Here is a 21811-nt window from a genome sequence, read left to right on the forward strand (position 1 = left end):
AACTGTGTCTGCCCCTTGGATTTAAGCCCTGTCCTTCTTCCCACAGCTGCGCGACCCTCATAACTTGTATGTACGGTTATGCCTCACACCTAAAGCATTGCCTTGAACCAGTGGTTCTTGAGTAGCAAAGATCCGTCTCCAGCTCCTTGCCCCAAACCTCTCAGTAGAAGAGACCTATGTGGTGGGGCCTAGCGTCTGTGTTTGAAAATACCCTTCAGGAGGGTCTCTTGAGCTCAACCACAGCTTTACCACACTTGACACTGCTCCCCTCACATAACTCCATAAACCTCCCAACTCAGCCCTACCTCAAGTAGGGAAGCCCAGATCTATTCAGCTCCCCCTGCTAAGTTCCCCCTCTCTCAGGTACCTCCTTCTCCTTAGTCATGTCCACCCCCCAGCACTTTCTAACAGTTAAGTCATACTTCTAATACTTTGTCTTTCAAAAGCTCTCTTTCTAGTCCCATCCCTCAGGTAAACTCTCGCCCATTCTCTGGAAGTCATTCTCTTTCTTCTGGCCAACCTTAACCTCTTTAAACCATCCCCAGCATTTGCACCTTCTAAGACCCGCCCTAATGCCCCCAAACTGCCCAATAAGGCTTGCACCTCGGCCAAGCCCCCCCCCTTCTTTTGATAAACCCTACCGAAATTCAGTCCTCTTATCTTCAAGTTTTTTTGTTTTTTTTTTTTCCTTTTTAGTGCTGGAGGTTAAACCCAGGGGCTTGCATATATGCAAGGCACACATTCTCTGAGTTCCATCCCAGCCCTCAACTCAGTGTTTCATTGCAAACTGTGGGTCCACCGAGGCAGGACCTACATGTAAGGAATTTGGCAAGGATGAGGGAAGCCTAGAGTCACATTTGCATAAAAGTTCAGTTTTACTTAGTCTGGCTCTTTATTGGTAGTACTTTGGGGTCCGGTGGAAATGGGAGAGGAGCAAAGGCTTCTTCTGAGCTATTCTTTGGCGCCATGCTAGCGAGGCACGTGACGTGGGGTTATCTGGAATCCCACGCACTTCTGTCAGGGCGGTGCAGCCGCTGAACACTGCAACGGAGAAGAGGCATCATCATGGAACACACACAGGAAGCCAGTAGGCAGGGATTTATTGCCACAGCCCCTGCCTCCAGGGGCCTGTTAGTCCGTAGGAAGGTGCCACAAGGCAGCAGGACCTGGAGATGTAGGTCCCTAGCCTCGACCCCCTCCCAAGACAGGAAGACCACCAGAAGCGAGGGTGTCCTGGCCCACTTGCCTGGGCCCGGTGCCAGCTGAGCTCCTGGCTGTAAGCCAGGACCGGGAAGCAGAAGCCGAGGGTGCAGGACCGGCGGGCTCCTTCCCCTCAGGCCCCTCCTCGCACACCCCAGCTGTGGCCGGGATGCCTTCTTCTTCGTCCCACGGCGTCTCGGGCCTTGGGTCAGGGGGACACAGGGGCATTCCCAAGGCCTCTGGGTGCTTGCGTTTGGAATGGCGCCGCAGGGTGTTGGCCTCGGTGAAGCGCAGCCAGCACACTGGGCACTGGTACGGGCGCTCGCCGGAGTGCACGCGGTGGTGATGTGCCAGCTCGCCGGCCTCGCGGAAGCGGCGCGGGCACAGCTGGCAGCAGAAGGGCCGCAGGCCCGCATGGATGTTGCAGTGCCGCCGCAGGTGGCTGGACCGCTTGAAGGTCTTGCCGCAATCCTTGCACTCATGCGGCTTCAGCTCTGAGTGTGAGATGCTGTGGCGCTCCAGGTCGGAGAGGTAGGGGAAGGCGCGCAGGCACACAGGGCAGAAGTGCGGAGCCCTTCTGGAGACAGAGCCCTGGGGCCCACCTGCAGCCGACCTTTCTGAGACTGTATAGGGTACACCCTGATCATCGATCAACAGGAGGTCGCTGCCACCACCACTGCCCACCTGTGAGGTCAGCTCCTGCGCCAGCGGGGGCTCTTGCCCTGACTTGGGGGGGCGGCCCCGCTTGCGAGGGAAGGAGGCCTTGAGGGTCCGATTTGAGGAGGCGGCTCCCCCGGGAGGTCTGCCTCTGCGGCCCCGGGGAACGGGAGGAAGTAAGGCCAGAGGTTTCTCTTCCTCCCCAGTCAAAGTCGAAGGCAACGGGTCTGGGCTGGGGGTGTCCATTGAGCAGTGAGGGGCTTGGGTCTGGGCACTGGAGCCGGCTAAGAGGAGAGAGGGGCAGCGTCAGTGTGGGGAGGGTCTCCAGCACCCCGTGTACCCCAATATGTCACCCAACCCTGGCTCCAAGTCTCTTGACCTGAATATGATTGACCTCACCCAGACAATTATAGCCATGCTGGTGGGTAAAACAATAAGATAATTTAGTACTGGTTCATAAACGGGCACTGCCCTGGTTTCCCCAAATGTCCCCCATGCCCCACAATCTGTTCCCTTGACCAGGGAATTCAAGATCAACATTAGCTAAATAAAGAAAAATAAGGGTTCAACTGAGATTGCAAGCCTCAAAATAGCCCATCAAATTCCAGAGCCATAGAGGTCTCAGAGATTTCCTTCCTAATTGGCAGAAGAAGGGAAGGGTTCAGGACTAGAAGAAAGGAATCAGTCCTAGGTGAGGTTTGACCCTAATTCGTGCACGAGGAAACATATCCACTTGCTAAGTTTGGCCTCTGGAGTCAGATATCCCAAGTTCAAATTCAGAGTCTGTCACTTAGCCTCTCTCTGTGGCCTTGGGCAAGGTGTTCACTTCTCCCAGCTCAATTAAGTCTTTCACAAAATGGGATTCTGTTCTACTTGCCCGCCCAGACATGCATAGGACAATATTTTACACAGAAGAGCCCTCATTAGCATCATGCTCTCTTCATTAGCATCATGCCGCAGCTAAGTCTCACACCAACCTTCTGAATGAGGATGCACCTTTCCCATTTTGCAAATGGGGTAACTGAGATACAGGAAAGCCAAGTCAGCTAAGTTCCCTCTGATAGTTAGTTCAAGGCCAAGCTCCAATCCGGTGTTGCTGACCACAGTGGCTTAGGGAATGAGAAGAAATGGACCCAAGGAGATAGAGGACAGCATGAAGACTCTCAGACCCAGGTTTAAATCCAGCTCTACCCATAATAAGCAAGTGTTGTCTCTGAACCAGTTTCCTTCTACGTAAAATGCTATATCTGGTTTGTGGGAGAGTAATAAGGAATAAGGAAGGGGCTTTAAAATGCCCCAACCTACTGGTGCACAGTGAAACGACAACCAACATCACCATCTTCCCGGAGCCAACTACAACCTGGGAGCATGGGATCGGGGTATAACTGGAGGGGTAGCACGAGTGTGCCGCGCCCCCGTTTAGACTTGTTTTTTTGTGGTGCTGGGGATGGAACCCAGGGCCTTGACTATGGTAAGCAAGTACTCTACCACCCGCAGCCCCCAACCCCCTTTAATGGACCCAGAGCGCCCTGAAATCCAAAGCGCGACAATCTCTCAACGACCATATGATTCGCTCCCGTGGGGTAACCCGGACCGGGAGGTGGACCTCTGAAACACGGGAGGAGAGCACCTGGTCCCTCGACCCTCCCCCACTCCTATTCCTTGCGGGCGCGCGCCCGTCGGACCGGAGCGGTGGAGCCCGCGCGCGGGGCGGGCCCTGCGGGGGCGGCGGCCAATGAGCGGCGCGGGGGCCGCAAGCAGCGAGAGCTGCCAGGAGGGGGTCTGCGCGCGCGAGCCCGGCGGCTCCGCGGGGCGCGAGGTCGGCGCGCGCAAGGGCGAGCGCGGGAGCAGGTGTTGGGCCGCGCTCTGGCGCGCTCCCGGCCACCTATCCCCCATCCCCCTCCCCCTCCCGGGTCCCCCGCCTCCCGGGTACCTCATTTGCATGCCGCCTTGGGCTCGCGTGTGTGCACGCGCGCGGGGGGCGACGGGCCGGCGCGTGGGAAGGGGCGGGGGCGAGGGGGCCCTGCCCCTCGGCGGCGGCGGGGCGGGGGGCGGGGGCGCGCGGGCCCGGCCCCGCCCCTCGGAGCGGACGCCAGCGGCCCCTCCCCTCGCCGCCCGCGGGGAACAAAGGGTACTCGCTGGGTCCTAAGGACCGGTCACGTCCATTGCAGGCAGAGGCGCACAAGTCGCCGGATTTACCCCAGTGGGAATGAGCCCATCACCACATCCCTGACCACATCAAAATGCCTTTCCTCCCAGAAAGCACCCAACCGGGTGATCCAATCAAAGATGGGTCGGAAAGATGAGAAGCGGGAAATGTCTACTTAGTGCCCGCAACTAACATGGCGCCTGATAGCTTCAAGGCCCCATGGAGGATTAAATAGAAAAGATGGTGCCTGGTCTTTTCTATCTGTATTGCACTTGGCGCAATTCAGTTTCTCTCTTCCTTCCAGATGCAACTCGGCATCCTGTAAATAAGTAGTGCGAGACTGGGGAAAAGGAATCATAACTGTCTATGTTAGCACCAGTTAGCGTCATTGTAGACTGCAGGAATCCGCAGGCTGAGCTTATTGCCCTGACGCTATGCAGCGCCGGGGATGATCATAGGCCCCGCCCCGCTGCCCTCAACCAAGATGGCGCCGATATGGCCTCTCTAACTTTCAAGCCCAGGAAAGGGAAGGGAAAGAAGGAGAAGGGCGGGGTGGAGTGGAAAGGGGGAGTCGAGGGGGCGGGAGAAGGGGGGGGAGAAGGGAGCCGAGGCGGAAGTTGAGGGGCCCCCCGGGTGGAAGTGACGCTGCCCCCGCTGCCCAAAATGTCGGCGCCCAGAGGGAGGTGTAAGTAATTAAAGAGGAAAGCGGACTGACTTCCCTGGCCTCTCGAGGCCTCATCAAGCTTCCAGGACCTCCGCCCTGTTTGAGCGAGGTGGACCTGCTCGGTCCCGGCCCGCCTGACCTGCCCCCGCCCCGAGTGCCCGGGGCCGAACCTTCTAGGGCCAGGGGGAGGGGCACAAAGGGCCGTTTTTCGGGCCTGGGTCTCTGAGCCGACTGTGCTGGGGGGGCCGGTTCTGCTAGCCGTGGGGAGCACGAGGGGGCGGGGCCTAGTGGTGATGTGGGCGGAACAGGGACCGGAGGAGCCGAGGGGGCGGGGCTTGTCGTGGGTGGGGCTTCGTACATTTTAAGGGTCTGTGGATAGAAACTGGGAGGGGCTTAGGTAAGGGGTGGGGCTTTAATACTGTGGTGGGTGGGGCCTATATTGAAAGGCAGAAGGAACTCTGTTTAAGGCCTGCTGGGAAAATAGGGACCAGGAAGAGGGCAGGAGGAGCTTAGGATAGAAGGGGTAGAGTTTGTCTGGGGTGGGGTTTGGTGCTGAGAGGGGGCCCAGGTTTAGGTGTGTAATTTGGTGAGTTCCATAGAACTATCAAGTCTTTATAATAAAAGTGAAAGAATTTGGAGAGGATGGAGGGGGCTCAGTAGCCGACTAAGAAAGGGTGGAGGAAGTTATAGGAGTGGAGTGGGGATTGATCTTGGAAAGGATGGGGCCTATTTGAAGGAAAAAATGTATGGTATTGGAAGTCAGATCTTGTTAAAGTACAAAGATTGGAGAAGTGGGATGACTTGGAAAGCATGGGGGTGCTAAACTAAGAAAGTAGGAGGGCCCTTACAGATAGGGGTAGTCAACAGCATACTTGCTGAGTCTCGACTGTACGCTGGCTCACGTGAGCACAAGCATACTTGCCTGGCTGTGGCTTAGTGCCTGCCACCATTCCATGAGGTAGGTACTAGAATCTTTCCCTTCTTACAGAGGACCAGAGTTTTGACTGGTTTTATCTAGGTTGCACAGCTAGTTTTGGTCTTCCTGGAAGCATGACACTGGTGTGCTTAGCTGCAAATCCTTGTCCTTCTGTTCACTGAGCAGTCATCTTCAAAGAAGTGTAGGAGAGGCTTTTGGAGGGAAAGTGGCATGGCCAGGAATACATGATGTTTAAGGAATAGAACTAGTGTCTCCAAAGGAGTGGTGGGACCTGCATCAGAGTGGGAGGGGTTTAGAGAGGATCCAGAGAGGCTTAACACGGTGACTTGAGTAGAAGTGACACGGTAGTGGTTATGAAGATTGGCAGATGAATGAAGAAGAGGGAGAAAGGTTTGTAAGAAGAATCTTAAGAACAGTGGGTGTGGTTAGTGTGGTGGGCGTGGCTTAGCAGTAGAAGGGTCTCCAAGGGGTCTGGTGTGGGACCTGTGAGCCTAAGGGGCTAACAGGGAGGTGATCCCTTCAACGACTCTGTGTTTCCTCCCTACTCTAGAAGGCCCCCAGCCACCACTGTGCCACCTGTCACCATGGATGAAGCCCGGCTGCCGGCACCCCCGGCTCCTGCCCCTGCACCTGCTACAGCACAGGCAGCACCTGTTGCAGCCCCCCGTGTCCCATTTCACTGCAGCGAATGTGGCAAGAGCTTCCGCTACCGTTCGGACCTGCGGCGTCACTTCGCTCGGCACACAGCTCTCAAGCCCCATGCGTGTCCACGCTGTGGCAAGGGCTTCAAGCACAGCTTCAACCTGGCCAACCACCTGCGCTCCCACACGGGGGAGCGGCCCTACCGCTGCTCTGCCTGTCCCAAGGGTTTCCGCGACTCCACAGGCCTGCTGCACCACCAGGTGAGTCCGCAGGCCCACACAGCCTGCACAGGGTTGAGAGGCAGCAGATCGAGGCCCGTGCACTGGCTTTCTCCCATAGAGAATTTCTCCTTTCCTCCCTCCGCCAAAGCACCATGAGATACTTCTTTTTTGGTCACCGCCCATCACACACACACACAACATGCTAGTAAGTTGCCCCTCCCGTGTGGCCCTCGCTCTGCCCCCTGCCAGGGCCTGCCCTGTGTGTCCCTTCCCTATGGTAAAATAGCTTTATCACATGTACATATAACTTCTTTATTTCACAACTACCAATTGAGGACTTTCCCTGGGCCCAACACTGAGGTTGCCAGGATAAAAATCAATTAAATATCAGCTTTCAGAGAATTTATGTTCCTTTGGAGAAGGACAGTGGCCAGGAAAGTGATAAGAAAGCAGTTCCACAGATAAGAAGGTTCTGGGAAAGGAGAGGTGTTGGGAAGGATGTTTTTAATAAATAAGTAAAATCGACATGGGGAGTGCAGGAGGGGAGATGGAGAAAGGTCAGGGCAAGGCCATGTTGGAGCTGGACCTGAGTCTGAGGAGGAGTCCAGGTGGGAAAGCATTCCAGCAGGAGGGATGCCCGCGCAGAGGCCCCAGGTGGGAAGGAGCTCGGTGTGTCCAGGACTGACAGGAGACTGTGCTTGGGCAGGGTGGGGGCAGGCAGGGCAGGCCCACATCCACCCGGAAAACCAGTCTGGGCAGACACCCTGCTAGGGCCAGGCAGACCTGGTTGAAAGTGGTCTTCCACATCCCCATCTCTGTCCCCTGGCATCTCTCTTGGTTCAGAACATCATGTCCTTGGTGTTGGCCCCAACTCTAGTTGTGTCCCCTCCTCCTGTCTCCCTCTCTCATGTCCAGTGTTTGCATCCATCAAAGAGACCAAGTACCCACTGCTTACAGCCCTTAATGCTCAGGCAACAAGTCCCTCCCCTCCATGGACATCTGCCCACTCCCACCAGTAGGTCAGGATCCGGCGGAACCCTTCAGTGAGCCCGACTCTAAGGTTCTTCAGGGAAAACACAGCCCCCCTTCAGAGCCCCCACATCCAACAGTCCAGGGAGGGGGACATTGATTGACACCAGATTAGTAACCGTTAGACTGCTGCCAGAACGTTTTGGGGGGTGAGGAGAGCCGGTAAAGTGGGCTGGGCGGGGTCGAGGATGCTGCTTCTGAGAATGATACCTCTGCTCAACAGGCAGGAGAGGGCTGCCCAAGCCCAGGAAGTGCACGTGTTCATGGAAGCAGGATAGGGGCCAGGGGGCCAGGGACAGCATGGTACCAGAGAAGGCTGCAGAGTCCACTGGTCCTGGGGTACCCAGTAAGCACAGGACCCTGGAACCACAGCAGTAAGCAGACTGAGCTGGTTCCTCTTTCCTCTTTGCTTACATGCTGGGGAGACAACAACACCCAGATGGGTTGTAGAAACTCAAAAGGGAGAGGATGGATGCCAGGAGGGAGCTGAGGGCAAGGGAGCTGACAGATACACTGACACTCTTCCTAGTAAGGGAGGAGCCTGTCATGGAAAAGAGCCTTCCAGGCAATGAGAACAACATGTGCAAAGGTCCTGAGGCCAGCACAAGCTTGTGTGTTAGAAAGGCAGGTGGACAGAGAATAAATCTAGCAAGAAGAGAGAGTTCCATGCACCCCATTGTACTGCAGACATCACCATGTCTGGAGCCAGAATGGCAGATAGGCACCACTTCTGGTTCTTTCTTTAGGTCCGTGCCCCTGGTAGACATTATCAATTACACTGAACTCTCATCAACCCTCACAGGCCTCAAGGCAAATATTACCAATCAGTAGGACTCTACTCTCAGAAAGCTCTTAGCCATAAGGGTGAATGATGTTTCAGATTTCTGGTTTTTCCCCGTCTGCAGGCCGAGCTGTGCCTCAGAAAAACACATTAGGTGGGACTCTGAAAAGCAGCCAGATTTGGTTCAAATCACAGCTCTGCCTTGATAGACCTGAGGGCCATTAGTGACTGGCTGGTGACAGCAGGCTTGACACTGGGTGCGGCCCCTCCCAGGCTGGCCTCTGGGACTCTGGAACCATTAGCTGCAGTGAAGGGGGGGCAGCAGGTGTGGCCTGTGCTGCAGCAGGGGCAGGGGTGGTGGTGCCGGTGCCAGGCTTCACGCATGGTGACAGGTGGCACAGTGATGGGTAGGGGCTTTCTAGAGTAGGGAAGAGACACTGGAGTGGGTGAGGGGGTCACCTCCCTGTCTGTGTATGTGGCTAGAGCTTCCACTGCCCTCCACACCTCTTCAGGCACACGGCCAGGCCCTCACTGGCACCAGCCACATTCCAGTGCTCAGTAGTAGCACATGTGCTCGTGACTAGTTTATGGGGCAGTATGAATGTAGGACATTTCCATCATCACACAATTCTGTTGGACTCCAGAAGGTTTCCCGGGTACCTTGAAACGCCACCTCCCACCTAGGCATATGTAAGAGCCCCGTCCGCCTGCCCCATTGTATGCTGGTTTAGAGAACACGCAGAGGGTCGTTGGCCATGGTAGCATGCCGACCTAGTAATCATCTTGTGGCCATTTCCCTGTGTCCTCCCAGCAGCACTGGGAGATGGCTAGTCTGATTCTGCCCATTTACGGAAGGGAAAAGCAGAGGTCAAGAGATTCAAAGCTGGGGCTGGGGCTCAGCATAGAGCGCTCACCTAGCACATAGGAGGCCCTGGTTCGACCCTCAGCACATGCCTGCGTGGCCCCAAGTAGAGAGTGAGCTTGCGCGTGTGGAATCCGAGTGGGAAAGCTTGGGCCTCCTCCTCCTCGGTGTCCCGGAATCTGCCACACCGAAAGCCCTCTGCGCTGACACTGTGTTCCCACTCCCAGGTCGTCCACACTGGTGAGAAGCCGTACTGCTGCCTGGTCTGCGAGCTCCGCTTCTCCTCGCGCTCCAGCCTGGGCCGCCACCTCAAGCGCCAGCACCGCGGGGTGCTCCCAGCACCGCTGCAGCCTGGCCCGGGCCTGCCCGCCCTAAGCACACCCTGCTCGGTCTGCTGCAACGTGGGGCCCTGCTCAGTGTGCGGGGGCGCGGGGACCGGCAGTGGAGAGGGCCTGGAGGGCGCGGGCGCGGGCAGCTGGGGGCTGGCGGAGGCGGCAGCCGCAGCCGCAGCCTCCTTGCCTCCGTTTGCTTGCGGCGCCTGCGCACGGCGCTTCGACCACGGCCGCGAGCTGGCAGCCCACTGGGCCGCGCACACAGACGTGAAGCCCTTCAAGTGCCCGCGCTGCGAGCGCGACTTCAACGCGCCCGCGCTGCTGGAGCGGCACAAGCTGACCCACGACCTGCAGGGTGCTGGCGCACCCCCTGTGCAGGTCTGGGTCCCGGGGGCCAGCAGTGGGCTGGAGACGGCCCGCGAGGGCGGCTCAGCCGAGGCAGGCGATGCTCGATCGGCTTGGGACGGCGGGCTACTCCTGGGCCCCACCGTGGGTGGCGTGCCCAAGCTCGGGGGGCTGCTTCCGGAGGGCGGCGGTGAGGCCCCAGCGCGGGGTGCGGCGGCCGAGCCGTCGGAAGACACCCTGTACCAATGCGACTGCGGGACGTTCTTCGCGTCGGCTGCGGCGCTGGCCAGCCACCTGGAGGCTCACTCGGGTCCAGCCACCTACGGCTGTGGCCATTGCGGAGCGCTGTACGCGGCGCTGGCGGCCCTGGAGGAGCACCGGCGGGTCAGCCACGGTGAGGGCGGCGGGGAGGAGACGGCAGCGGCGGCTCCTGGGGGGCAGCCGGCATCCGGGGAGCCTGCGTCGGGCTCCGGCCGCGGCAAGAAGATCTTTGGCTGCTCTGAGTGCGAGAAGCTGTTCCGCTCCCCCCGCGACCTGGAGCGGCACGTGCTGGTGCACACCGGCGAGAAGCCGTTCCCGTGCCTCGAGTGCGGCAAGTTCTTCCGGCACGAGTGCTACCTCAAGCGCCACCGGCTGCTGCATGGCACCGAGCGGCCCTTCCCCTGCCACATCTGCGGCAAGGGCTTCATCACGCTCAGCAACCTCTCCAGGCACCTGAAGCTGCACCGGGGCATGGACTGACCCGCAAGGCTGCCCAGCCCTCAACCCAACCAACCCAGGGACTGGACTTGGCCCTGCCAGGGACCTCAGGACTGTGTGCAGGTGAGGCCCCGGCCCTTCAAGTCCAGAGCCAAGGCCCTAAGATGAGGCCCCGACCTGGCGATGGGGCCACCCAGAGCCCACACAGGCCCCCCAGCTGGGGGACCACAAAGAAAGAGGCCTCTTCCAACGAAGGGGTCGAACATATTCATTGGGGGACCTAAAACTACGGAGAGACTCCTGAGCTTGAGACCCCAGGAATGCGTGTGGGCAACCCCAGTCAATAGGCCTCTAAGATGTGGGGACCTACAAATGAGAAATGGGTCTCCACCAGCACCTCTCAGCTAATTAAGTGTGGGTATCTCCAAGGGAAGACTGCCCGCTCCCAGACAGCCATCATTCTCCGTAACCTTGATCTGGGGAATGCAGGGACCGTGTTCCCAAATCTTCCAGGATCCCCTCCAAATACTACCCACCAGTCACTGGTGACCCCAGAAAATGAATATAGCCGAAATCTGCCTTTCCCCCATTTCATTCCCAATACTGAAAGAGGACCAGGGTAGATGACCTTGCCTTCAACTCCCCCACCTTCCAATTAGGTCCCTTTCTTCACCACTGAATGGATCGACCCTAAGGATCTTCCCCCACCCCAAAACACTAGGATAGACTGGTCCGAAATCCCCCTAGCCAGTAGGATGGACTGACCCAAATGCACTGGGCTGGTTCACATAGTGGTCTGGCCCCACCCTTCTTAGAGTGAATAGGACAGACACTCCCTTATCCTGTAGAGTGTGGCTGGGTCCACATTACTCCACATCCTGTGACCTCATCCAGGTGGAGGTGGTGGGCTTCGGGGTTTTCCTCCCCAGCTCCTGTAGCACTAGTCCATCTTTCTCTCCATCTCTGTTGGTTTGTCTCTATGTTCCTCCTAACCCCAAGGGGAAGGGGGGAAATTGGCTAGGGGATTCCTCCCTTGTGAGCCTTGACTTTGCCCCCTTCTCCCACTCCCCAGTGTCTCCAGGACCCCAATAAACCTTGTCCTGTCAATCACTACTGTCTCATTTTCTGATTGGGGCTTAGAGAGCCCAGGAAAAGACTCTGCCCCTTAGACAGCCATCTGGCAAGATCCTTAGATCCTAAGAAAGACCTCTAGATCATCAGGATAGGTGGTACCAGTAGCCCCGTCACATTCACACACACAACTCTTGGAGTCAGGCCTTGTACCCCCTCTGGGACCCCACAGTAAGCAAATAGCTGATCCTGGCTCTGGTACATTTACGTTCTAGTGAGTGGGCGACAGGGTAGGAGCAAGAGGAACCAACAGTGGAGGTAATTTCAGGTGGTCCTGAGCACTCTGAAGGCAACAGGAAATGGCGAATGGCTAGGCTATGCCACCTCCCATGAGCAGTTAGGGTGGGCTTCCCTGCCATGTGGCACTTCGGAGTCCTGAAAGATGAGGAGTGGTGGCCAGGAGGAGAGTGAACTCAGGAAAGGTGGGAGGAGATGAGGTGGAGAGGTAGGCAGAGGTCAGACCACGCAGGGCCAGGGAACTCAAGATGAGCATTTGACTGACCAGCCGGTTCCACAGTGCAGATGGCCAGCTCTCTGGCTCAGGGGAGAAGGAGCCGGAGCCTGCAAAGGGAAAGAAGTAGAGGACTAGTCAGTCTGCCAGGAGGGAGTAGTGAGAGTCTGGGCCAGCTGGTGAGAGAAATAGTGGGAGGATTTGGTGTGAAGGCTGGAGGTAGAATGCAGAGGCTGGGTTGTGTACATGTGTGGCTTACCTGTGTGTCCAAGGTGGGAGGAGCGTGCACTGGAAAGGGAGGAATCAGAAGTAAGTGGGCGAGTGGTGGCACTTGGTATCAGGACCAGAGGACAAGTTAAGGTCAGGGCTTGGGGAATCAGAGCTCTTCTATGTAAACTGAAAATGCCTAGTAGATTGGCATTCTCTAAGATTGAATGCCAATATGCATTCCCTGCGATGCAGTGATTCCGCCAGCCATAAACCCTGGAGTAAGTCATGTTCACTGGCACTAGGAGACACAGGAGAATGTTCACAGCAGCAATGTCTGTATACCCAAATTCAGAACCACCAAAATGTCCATCAAGAACACAGTAGAGGGCTGGGGATGTGGCTCAAGCCAGTAGCGCGCTCACCTGGCATGCGTGCAGCCCGGGTTCAATCCTCAGCACCACATACAAAGATGTTGTGTCTGCCGAAAACTAAAAATAAATAAATATTAAATTCTCTCTCTCTCTCTCTCTCTCTCTCTCTCTCTCTCTCTCTGAAAAAAAGAAAAGAAAGAAAAGAAAAGAACACAGTAGATTGGGCCTAGGGGTAGCTCAGTGGTAGGTAGAGCACTTGCCTAGTGCGTTGGAGCCCTGGGTTCCATCCCTAGCACCCCCCAACACACACACTCATGAGTACAGTGGCTAAATGGTGATGGTGCATTAGGCCATGGAATACTGAGCAGCACTGAGGGTGGACAAGAGCACACACAGGTACTTGTGTGTGAAAGCCCGACTCCATGCACACGGCATTCCAAGGCAAGCTGCTGCAGTGTTCAGGATGCATCATGGGTAGTAACTGGTACAGAAAAACTCTTCTCTATAAAACTCAGAGTAGTGGGCTAGACAGCTAAGTTCAGGCGGAGGTCGGAAGGTTTCTACAGTTGCTGATGGACCGTGATGTCCTGTTTCTTCATCTGAGGATCATCTTAAAATTTTCATTCAATTATTCGTTTGTGTTGTGCAGTTTCCCTAAGTTTTAGTTTTCAAGGGGAGACAATGTTAAGGAGGGAGATGTGGGGGTGGAAACAAGGAACAGTTTGAAGCTCGAGGAAGACTGGCTGAGATCCACAATTACCAGTTTTGAAAAGGCTCCACCTCTTGGGAACAAGGTCAGCCCCGCCTGGGGGAGGGGACTCTAGACCTTGGACAGACTCCTCTCTACACCACCAGACTGACTCCCTGCGTGTGGCGGTGGGATGCGGTGGTCCCTGTTGGAGAAGCAGGGCCACCACCTTAGGTACAGGCACCGCCCCCAGGGACAAGACAGCCCCCTCTCCAGTCCTGCCTGGAGACAGCTGTCCAGGGGTCTAGGGCCTGGAACGATGCCAGGGTTGTCATGGAAATCGCAGCGGGCGAAGCCTGAGGCTCCCACCCACCTCACCTCTCCCACAATCCTGGTGCTTCCCAGGTGCAACCAGGGCCTCTTTTCATTTCCTGAGTGCCTCCCCAATGCAGGCGCTCACTGTGGCCCTGTTTCACAGATGTGCTGATTTAAGAGTGGCCGGCAGCTCCCCTCCCCTCCTCGCTCCCTGACACAACACATTCCTCCCACCTCTGTGTTTGGTGCTATGGGTAGCGTGGTTGGCAAATAGGCAAGACGATCCCTTGCCCTCGTGGAGTTTCTGATCTAGTGGGAGGGGCGGCCGAGCACAGGCAGTCCAGGGGCGGCCAGTAAGGATGACTGATACCCAGATTGATGCCTTGTCTCCATGCCAATCCAATAAGAAGGACGCGGTTTCGAGAAAAAGGGAAAAGAAGTCGTATGGCTTTGCTAGCAAAGGAGGAGCCAGGGGACTCCTGGCCCAGAGGCTGTGCTTCTGTCAGGGGACAGAGGCTTTTAAAGAGGCAGTTCAAAGGCCACACGGCAGCTGCGCCCTGTGGGCAGTCGCGATTCATCTGCAGCCTTGCCAGCTGTTTCTTAGGTCCTCAGGGGCCCACTGCACAGTCTGGGCTCCATTCTTGTCCTCTGTGAACCAAAGGACAGATAACTCGGCCTAGGATGGGAAAAGGTTATGGAGAGAGAAAGGGGAAAGGGGGTGGGGTGTCAGTTTAAAAATAAGCCACAGCCACACGGCAGTGATACGTTCAAGGGCGAGGTGGGCCTGTGGCACCGTGCTGAAGATGGAAGGCAGTTTTAGCTAGGGAGGACAGGACAGGAGGCTGGGCTCCGCGCGGAGTGCGGGGAGCAGGGGAACTTTACCAAGTGGCACGTGCAAATGCCCTAAGCCCAGGAAGAGAAGAGAGGGTGGTGGCGGGGCCGAGGAAGCAGGAGAGCCGTCCTCTGGGAGGAGAGGGGCATGCAGAGCCTTGAGGCCCGGGGTTCGTGTGCCTGTTAGGGTCAGCGGGGGAAGGCCTGGGTTTATTCCGGAGGACGTGAGGAGCCACAGAAGAGCATTCAGCAGAGAAGCCACCTGGGCGGCCTTGGAGGCAGGGGACTGGACACCGGCGACGACGTGAAGCGGAAGAGCCACCCAGGCGGCTGTAGCCACGGACCGGCAGCCCCGCCTGTCCCTGGGCGCGAGGCCCCGCCCCTGCCCGGGGCCGCCTCCCGCGGGCCCAGCGCACCTGCGCCCGCGCCTCCTCCCCGCCCGCCCAGTCTCCCAGGCATCCGGCCTGGCCTCCACCGGTCCCGCAGGGATTTCTCCAACGCACTAATCAGATCATGTGTCTCTCCTTAAAACTTTTCAGTGCTTCTCAGTGCACTCCAAGCGCAGCCTGCACCAGGAGGCCCCGCACTTCCCGGCGCAGGGCGCTGGCCTCCAAGCCGCCTTTGCTGCCCAAACCAAGCCATCAAATCCCCTCAAGCCACAGCCCCCTTACCGTCTTCTGCTTCAGTTTCTTTTCTATCATGCCCATTCCTGAATTCTTATTTTTTAAAGAAAGAATTCTGGCCTTTGCAACGGATGACAAAATGACATACGTACATACCCCAGGGAATTCAGAACAGCTAGCTGTCCAACAAAAATGTTCACAATGATATTTACAACAGCACTATTCCCCATGGCAAAAGATGGAAGCGGCCAAACGTTCACCAATAGATAAATAAAATATAGTTTATTCATGTAATGGAATATTATTCAGCCACAAAAAGGAATGATTCGCCTATTCACCTACAACATGGGTGTTTCTGGAAAACATGAGGCTAGGGGCCGCAGTTGTGGCTCAGTGGTAGAGTGCTTGCCTAGCATGCATGAGGCACTGGGTTCAATACCCAGCACCACATTAAAAATAAATAATAAAAAATAAAGGTATTGTGTCCATCTACAACTTTAAAAAAAAAAAAAGAGGCTAAGTGTGGAAGCAGCTGTAGCAAAAGACCACAGGTTTTATAATGTCATTTATATTAAACACACACAGTAGGCGAATCCAGAGCCGGGAGCCGGGAACCAGGAATGACTGCTTAGACGATGGGCAGATGGAAAAGTCCTGGGCCTGGACAGCATGGATGGTTGTGCCATATTGTGAATATACTTGCTACTATGACCACTAAAATCATACACTTTGAAAGAGTTAAAATTGTCAGTTTTATGTTCTATGTATTTTACCAAATAAAAAGTTAGAACACATACACACACCCATACACTACCAGCTTTGAAATATTAGAGATACATCTGATTGTCTCTTCCTTCTCAAATGGAACCCCCACCACCAATTGGTTATATTTTCCATAGATGTTCGTAGATTTTTACTCCTTATGTATATAATCTTTAAAATATAGTATTACTGCCCAGATTTTTTAAAAATCGTGCTTCTGATCCACTACCATTTCTCCACTTTGTGAAGTCAAAAACCTTAGTGAGACTCACTAGCTTTGAAACTAGTGTCTCATTTTCATCTTCTGTAAAAGGGGAAAATAATGTTATCTATTTCAAAAGATAAGGAGAAATATGGGCTCATTTAAATTTTTTTTTTAGTTGTTGATGGATCTTTATTTTCTTTATTTATATGTGGTGCTGAGACTCGAACCCAGTGCCCCCCAACATGCTAGGCAAACACTCTACCACTGAGCCACAACCCCAGCCCTGACTCATATTTTTAAAGCACTTAGAAGAGTCAGCTATTTTCATTAAGCCAGACAGACTGGCACATGCCTGTAATCCCTGAGACTCAGGAGGCTGAGGCAGGAAGATTCCAAGTCTGAGGCCAGTCTGGGCAACTTAGCAAGTCCTTGTCTCAAAATAAATGAAAAGGACTGTGGTAAAGTGCCCCCTGAGTTCAATCCCCAGGACCAAAAAATATAAATAAGCTTTATAATTTTCATTTTATTGTCAGTATCCCCACTTAATTTATTTCCCCTTTACTTTTTTTTTTTTTTTTTTTTTTTTTTAATATAGAACACATTCCGAAGATTTCAAACTCGGAAATTACAAAAGGATGAAGTGTGGTTAAGTTTCAGTCCTGGGAACAGGACTTTGTTGCCAGTTTCTTCTCTGGCCCTCCAGTTCTTCAGCACAGCCAGAGCGCACAGAGCAGGCCAGGCTGTTCTTCACCCTCCCCGCCCGCCGCCCCCGTCACTGCTTGGATACTTTCCACATCTTTACACAGTGGGCATCTTCAGTCTGTTTATGAAGGCTAGGACCCCACTGGCTAGATCAGTCAGTCATGGATTTGTCACTCACACCTCCTGGATGGGCATCTAGATTGTTTTGAGCCATTTTCAGAGATGTGCCACACTAGCAAGTAACCTGGTACAGACATAATTTTGCATGTTTCTGATCTCTCTTAAGGAGAAATTCCTGGAATTGCTGGCTTGTGCTTGTACATAGCTCATCCCCGGCTAAGTATAAAAGGAACTGTTTGCCCACTCACTTGCCAACAATGTTTGGCATGAATGGAACCTACAAGAAACAGTCAAGCACAGGTATACACCTCAACATGCCTTTTCTGCAGAACGTGAGGTTTCTGGGATGTGGTCATGCTGTTCCATCCTGCAGGTTTCCACCGAAGCACTCGCCTCCTAGAAGACTTCATGGATCACCCCAACTCCCAGTGTGAGCTCAGCCCAGAGCCCCTCTCTTCCTGCATTCCTATAGCATCCAACTTCCTGCATCAGAGCAGTCCCGCACCCCCACTGGCTGGTTTGTCGCCAGTGGATGGTCATCTCCTGGGACAGGGTGCAGTGGCCTCTGTTTTGGCCACTGTCCTTCCAGTACCAAGGACAGAGCTAGCCCATAGTAGGTGCTCAGTAAATACTGGCCACTTGCGATGAAATGAATATATGCAAGGGCTTATCACAGAGAAGGAAACCGAGGCTTGGAGAATAGATTCGCTTGCCCAGACTGCCAAAGGAAGGCTGGAGCCAGGTTCAAATCCAGCATGCCAGTACTTTCTGAAGACTGTCGCTGCATTCAACACCCTCCCCCACCTGCCCTCTGGCCCAACACAGTGCCTGGCACAGACAGGGCTTGATAAATGAGTACTTGTTGAAAGAATGAATGAATACGTGCATCTGCTGGGGAGTGGGGGATGGCTGCATTCAGCCTCCCAGGCCCGAAGCCGCCTCCGTCTCCTAGCGGCCGTCTCCCCGGCACAGGACCCAGGAGACGCAGCCGCCCTGCCTCCCGGCTCCCGGGTCCCCGGTCCTCCGCTTCCGGCTTCCCAGACAGTCTTTCCTCTTCCAGGCTCCGACCAAAGGCCGAGTTTCCGGGGGGAAGGCTTAGGCGGTGACACCGAGCCCAGCCTCCTCCTCCACCCCCCACCACGCTCGGCCCCCTCCCTCCCCGCCACCACCGTCCGCGTTCGGCCGGCCGCGGGGAAGGAAGAAAGGAGCGAAGGAGGCGGAGGTAAGACCCGGCGCCCAGCAGCCAGAGCCAGCCCCAGGCCCCGGGCTGAGAAACCCGCGAGGCCGCCACCCGCCGCCCAATTCTGCAGATCATGCTGGCGGGGAGCCGCAGGCTGGGCCTTGAGCGGATCGCCCCCTCCGGGACCTAGGGCCCGTGTCGCGGCAGCCTCCGCCCCCTGGACCCGTCGACCGGTCCAGGGTCGGGCCCTCAGCCTCCTCCTCCCTGGGGATCTCCAGCATCCAGGCTCCCAGACCCCTCCTCCCCTTGCTCTGGAGCCCGACCCCCTCCCCCAACCCCCTCCTCCACCTGGACCCAGGAACTCTGTGTCCTACCTACCAGGCGGTTAGACCACCCATCCCATCCAGTCCACGCCCAGAAGTCCAGACCCCAGCTCCTTCCTCCCCCAGACCCAGAAGTCCAGACCTCAGCTTCAGACCCAGGGGTCCAGACTCCAGCCCCTGCCCTCAGACCCAGGGGTCCAGGCCCAGCCTCCTCCCTCAGATTCAGGGGTCCAGCCCCAGCCCTCTGCCCTCAGACTGGGAGTCTGAGCTCTCCAATCCCCTGGCGTCTGCAAGCCCCTGCCTCTGGGTGCAGACACTCCATTTCCTGGGCCTCAAGACTTGAAATTCCACCCCTTCCATTTTGGCCCCTTGGGGGCTAGTTTCTGGCCTCTCCCAAAAATCCCTCCATAGGGCCCTTGAGCAAAAGCAGCTGGCTGACTCTCTGTCCCCCTCTCCTGTCTCCTGTCACCCTCCCACGGGCCTGGTCTGCTTGCACTTTCTGCCCCTGGGTCTCTAAACCTCTCCCTTTCCCTTTCCCTTTCCTTCTCCTGAGGCTCTGTCCATTTGTGCTTCTTTGCTCCTCTTGTTTCTGATTTTCCTGTCTCTGTCCCATCTCTGCTTCTGATCTGGGTCTGTCTGCCCATCTCTCACCGCGGCCCACCTTCCTGCCTTCCTCCTCCGTCCCTCCCCTCTCCCTGGGTGAGCGCTGACCGCTGTCCTGCCTTTGCCTGTCTCTGTGGCTGCCCCTCTCTGCCACACCCCACAGACCTCCCTTCACCTCTGCCCGCCTCTCCCCTTTTTCCCCACAGACATGGATCCGCAGCCCCCTCCACCTGCCCAGGGCAGCCCACCACACCGTGGCCGGGGCCGGGGCCGAGGCCGGGGCCGGGGCCGTGGTCGCGGTCGCGGCAGGGGAGGCGCTGGAGCCCCTCGGGCGCCCCTGCCCTGCCCCACATGTGGCCGCCTCTTCCGCTTCCCTTACTACCTCTCCCGGCACCGGCTGAGCCACTCAGGCCTGCGTCCCCACGCCTGTCCCCTGTGCCCGAAGGCCTTCCGCCGGCCTGCCCATCTCTCCCGCCACCTGCGAGGCCACGGGCCCCAGCCCCCGCTGCGCTGCGCGGCCTGCCCTCGCACCTTCCCGGAGCCCGCCCAGCTCAGGCGCCACCTGGCTCAGGAGCACGCGGGCGGCGAGGTCGAGCTGGCCATCGAGAGGGCAGCCAAGGAGGCGGCCGAGTCCAGCTGGAGCCCTCAGGAGGAGGGCGCAGAGCAGCCAGCCACTGCAGTGGCCGGGGCCGCGGAGGAGGAGACAGCGTGGCCGGAGTCGTGGCCTGCTGCGGATCCAGCCCCACTGGCGGCCCCCGCGAGCGTCGAGCCCCGGGAGGCGGAGGCGGAGGAGGCCGAGGCTGGGGCAGCCGAGCTGAGAGCCGAGTTGGCGCTGGCGGCTGGGCGGCAGGAGGAGAAGCAGGTCCTGCTCCAGGCCGACTGGACGCTGCTATGCCTCCGCTGCCGCGAAGCCTTTGCCACCAAGGGCGAGCTCAAAGCGCACCCGTGTCTGCGCCCCGAGGGCGAACAGGAGGGTGAAGGGGGGCCCCCACCACGCCCCAAGCGACACCAGTGCTCCATCTGCCTCAAGGCCTTCGCCAGGCCCTGGTCCCTGTCGCGCCACCGGCTGGTCCACTCCACGGACCGCCCTTTTGTGTGCCCAGACTGCGGCCTAGCCTTCCGCCTGGCCTCCTACCTCCGCCAGCACCGCCGCGTCCACGGAGCGCTCAGCCTGCTGGCCCCGCTGCCCGGGGCGGGCAAGAAGGACGACAAGGCCTCAGGTGGACGGAACTCAGGGAAAGGGCCTGAGGGGGGCGAAGGGGCCGAGTGCGGGGGTGCCCCCGAAGGGGGAGAAGGCGGGCAGAACGGAGGGGACACCGCCCCAGCCCGGCCCCCAGCGGGGGAGCCCCGCTTCTGGTGTCCCGAGTGCGGCAAAGGTTTCCGTCGCCGGGCACACCTGCGGCAGCACGGTGTGACCCACTCGGGGGCGCGCCCCTTCCAGTGCGTGCGTTGCCAGCGGGAGTTCAAGCGGCTGGCAGACCTGGCCCGCCACGCGCAGGTCCACGCTGGCGGCCCGGCCCCACACCCGTGCCCGCGCTGTCCACGGCGCTTCTCGCGAGCCTACAGCCTCCTTCGCCACCAGCGCTGCCACCGCGCAGAGCTGGAGAGGGCGGCAGCGCTGCAGGCGCTCCAGGCCCAGGCCGCGCCTTCGCCCCAGCCACCTGAGCAGGATGCCGAAGGGCTCCCTCTGCCCCTTTCACACATCAAGGAAGAGCCACCCTCCCCCGGGACCCCACCCCGGTCCCCTCCCGCTCCCCCCGTCTTCCTCAGCGCCTCCTGTTTCGACAGCCAAGACCACTCGGCCTTTGAGATGGAGGAAGAAGAGGTAGACAGCAAAGCGCATCTGCGCGGCCTGGGGGGCCTGGCCTCCTGACCCTCGTACCCACCCTCCGCCCCTCCGTTTGAGCTCTCGGTTCGCAGTATGGAGGAGGGAAGTTGAAGGAGAGGCACCTCCTGTCTACCCTGCCCCAAGCCCTTGACACTAAGGAGAGGAGGCCCTGGGCCACCCACCGTCCCCTTTGCCCATCCCTAGACCCCTGATGCCGGTTAGGAACCGCTCGCCCCGACCCGTGTCTTAAGGCAGAACGACTTGGAAAAGGAGGCGGAGGACATTTGGCCAGAGGGACTCAGACTGGTGGGTTTGCCCCAGCCTGCCTGTTCCCTGTGACATACACTGGACACCATCACCTCTTTGGAACTGCCAGACCCTGGGGGTTTCCAGTGATCAAAGGTCTGTCCCTGTTCCTCTGTCTGTGAATAAATGTGAGTTCGTGAAACCCAGGAGTGAGGCTGTGTGTGGAGGTGGGGGTGGAGTGTGCTTGGGTTCTGAGTAGGGGAGACCCTGCACCAAGCACCTTGGCCTGAGAAGAAGCAGGGGTGCAGCACCATGGACCACCAATATGGTAGCCCTGTGGGTCCTTGCACTCCTCTTGCAGCCAAGTTTGCCCTACACTTCCTCTGTGCCAGACCCATGCTGAGCCCTGCAGGAACTGAGGAGGAAGGAGCTAAGTCCCCTTTGAAGAGCTGGAGTCCCAGCGCTGCTCTGCCCACTAGACTTTTTTGTGGTGCTGGAGTGTTCTAGACCTTTGCTGTCCAATAGGGTATCTAGTAATGGGTACTATTTTGGTTAAATTTAGAATAAGTAAGTTTAATTCAAATGAAATAAAAGTTCAGCTCCTCACCAAATATAGCTGGTGGCTGCCATATTGTACAGCACAGATCTAGAATATCCCATCATTGTGAAAAGTTGTAGCGGACAGCACTGTTCTAGGTAACCTG

The 21811-nt window shown here is 57.1% G+C and overlaps 3 protein-coding genes across 6 annotated transcripts; 2 read left to right on the top strand and 1 right to left on the bottom strand.

The window, feature by feature from the left end:
• Positions 1 to 735: 735 nt before the first annotated feature.
• Znf524 (zinc finger protein 524) lies at positions 736 to 3884 on the bottom strand. Of its 3 annotated transcripts, XM_076838531.1 has the most exons (4): positions 3791 to 3884; positions 2835 to 2966; positions 1247 to 2141; positions 736 to 1041 (listed from the first exon to the last, which is right to left on the bottom strand). In XM_076838531.1, exons 2-4 carry the CDS (start codon positions 2860 to 2862, stop codon positions 993 to 995), a joined length of 972 nt encoding a protein of 323 aa, XP_076694646.1. In that variant the 5' UTR covers positions 2863 to 2966; positions 3791 to 3884; the 3' UTR covers positions 736 to 992. The 3 variants fall into 3 exon arrangements, with proteins under 3 accessions (XP_076694646.1, XP_076694645.1, XP_076694647.1); XM_076838530.1 differs by lacking the exon at positions 736 to 1041 and having other exon boundaries at positions 1084 to 2141; XM_076838532.1 differs by lacking the exons at positions 736 to 1041; positions 2835 to 2966 and having other exon boundaries at positions 1084 to 2141.
• A 757-nt stretch (positions 3885 to 4641) lies between these two features.
• On the top strand, positions 4642 to 11628 carry Fiz1 (FLT3 interacting zinc finger 1). 2 transcript variants are annotated; one of them, XM_076838042.2, is made up of 3 exons: positions 4642 to 4691; positions 6158 to 6509; positions 9370 to 11628. In XM_076838042.2, exons 2-3 carry the CDS (start codon positions 6192 to 6194, stop codon positions 10558 to 10560), a joined length of 1509 nt encoding a protein of 502 aa, XP_076694157.2. In that variant the 5' UTR covers positions 4642 to 4691; positions 6158 to 6191; the 3' UTR covers positions 10561 to 11628. The 2 variants fall into 2 exon arrangements, with proteins under 2 accessions (XP_076694157.2, XP_076694155.2); XM_076838040.2 differs by lacking the exon at positions 4642 to 4691 and adding an exon at positions 5279 to 5628.
• A 6425-nt stretch (positions 11629 to 18053) lies between these two features.
• Positions 18054 to 21294, top strand: Znf579 (zinc finger protein 579). The gene is made up of 2 exons (XM_076838356.2): positions 18054 to 18149; positions 19240 to 21294. Exon 2 carries the CDS (start codon positions 19242 to 19244, stop codon positions 20904 to 20906), a length of 1665 nt encoding a protein of 554 aa, XP_076694471.2. The 5' UTR covers positions 18054 to 18149; positions 19240 to 19241; the 3' UTR covers positions 20907 to 21294.
• The last annotated feature ends 517 nt before the right edge of the window (positions 21295 to 21811 follow it).

This window comes from Callospermophilus lateralis, chromosome 18 (genome assembly GCF_048772815.1).
Source record: "Callospermophilus lateralis isolate mCalLat2 chromosome 18, mCalLat2.hap1, whole genome shotgun sequence".
Taxonomy (NCBI): domain Eukaryota; kingdom Metazoa; phylum Chordata; class Mammalia; order Rodentia; family Sciuridae; genus Callospermophilus; species Callospermophilus lateralis.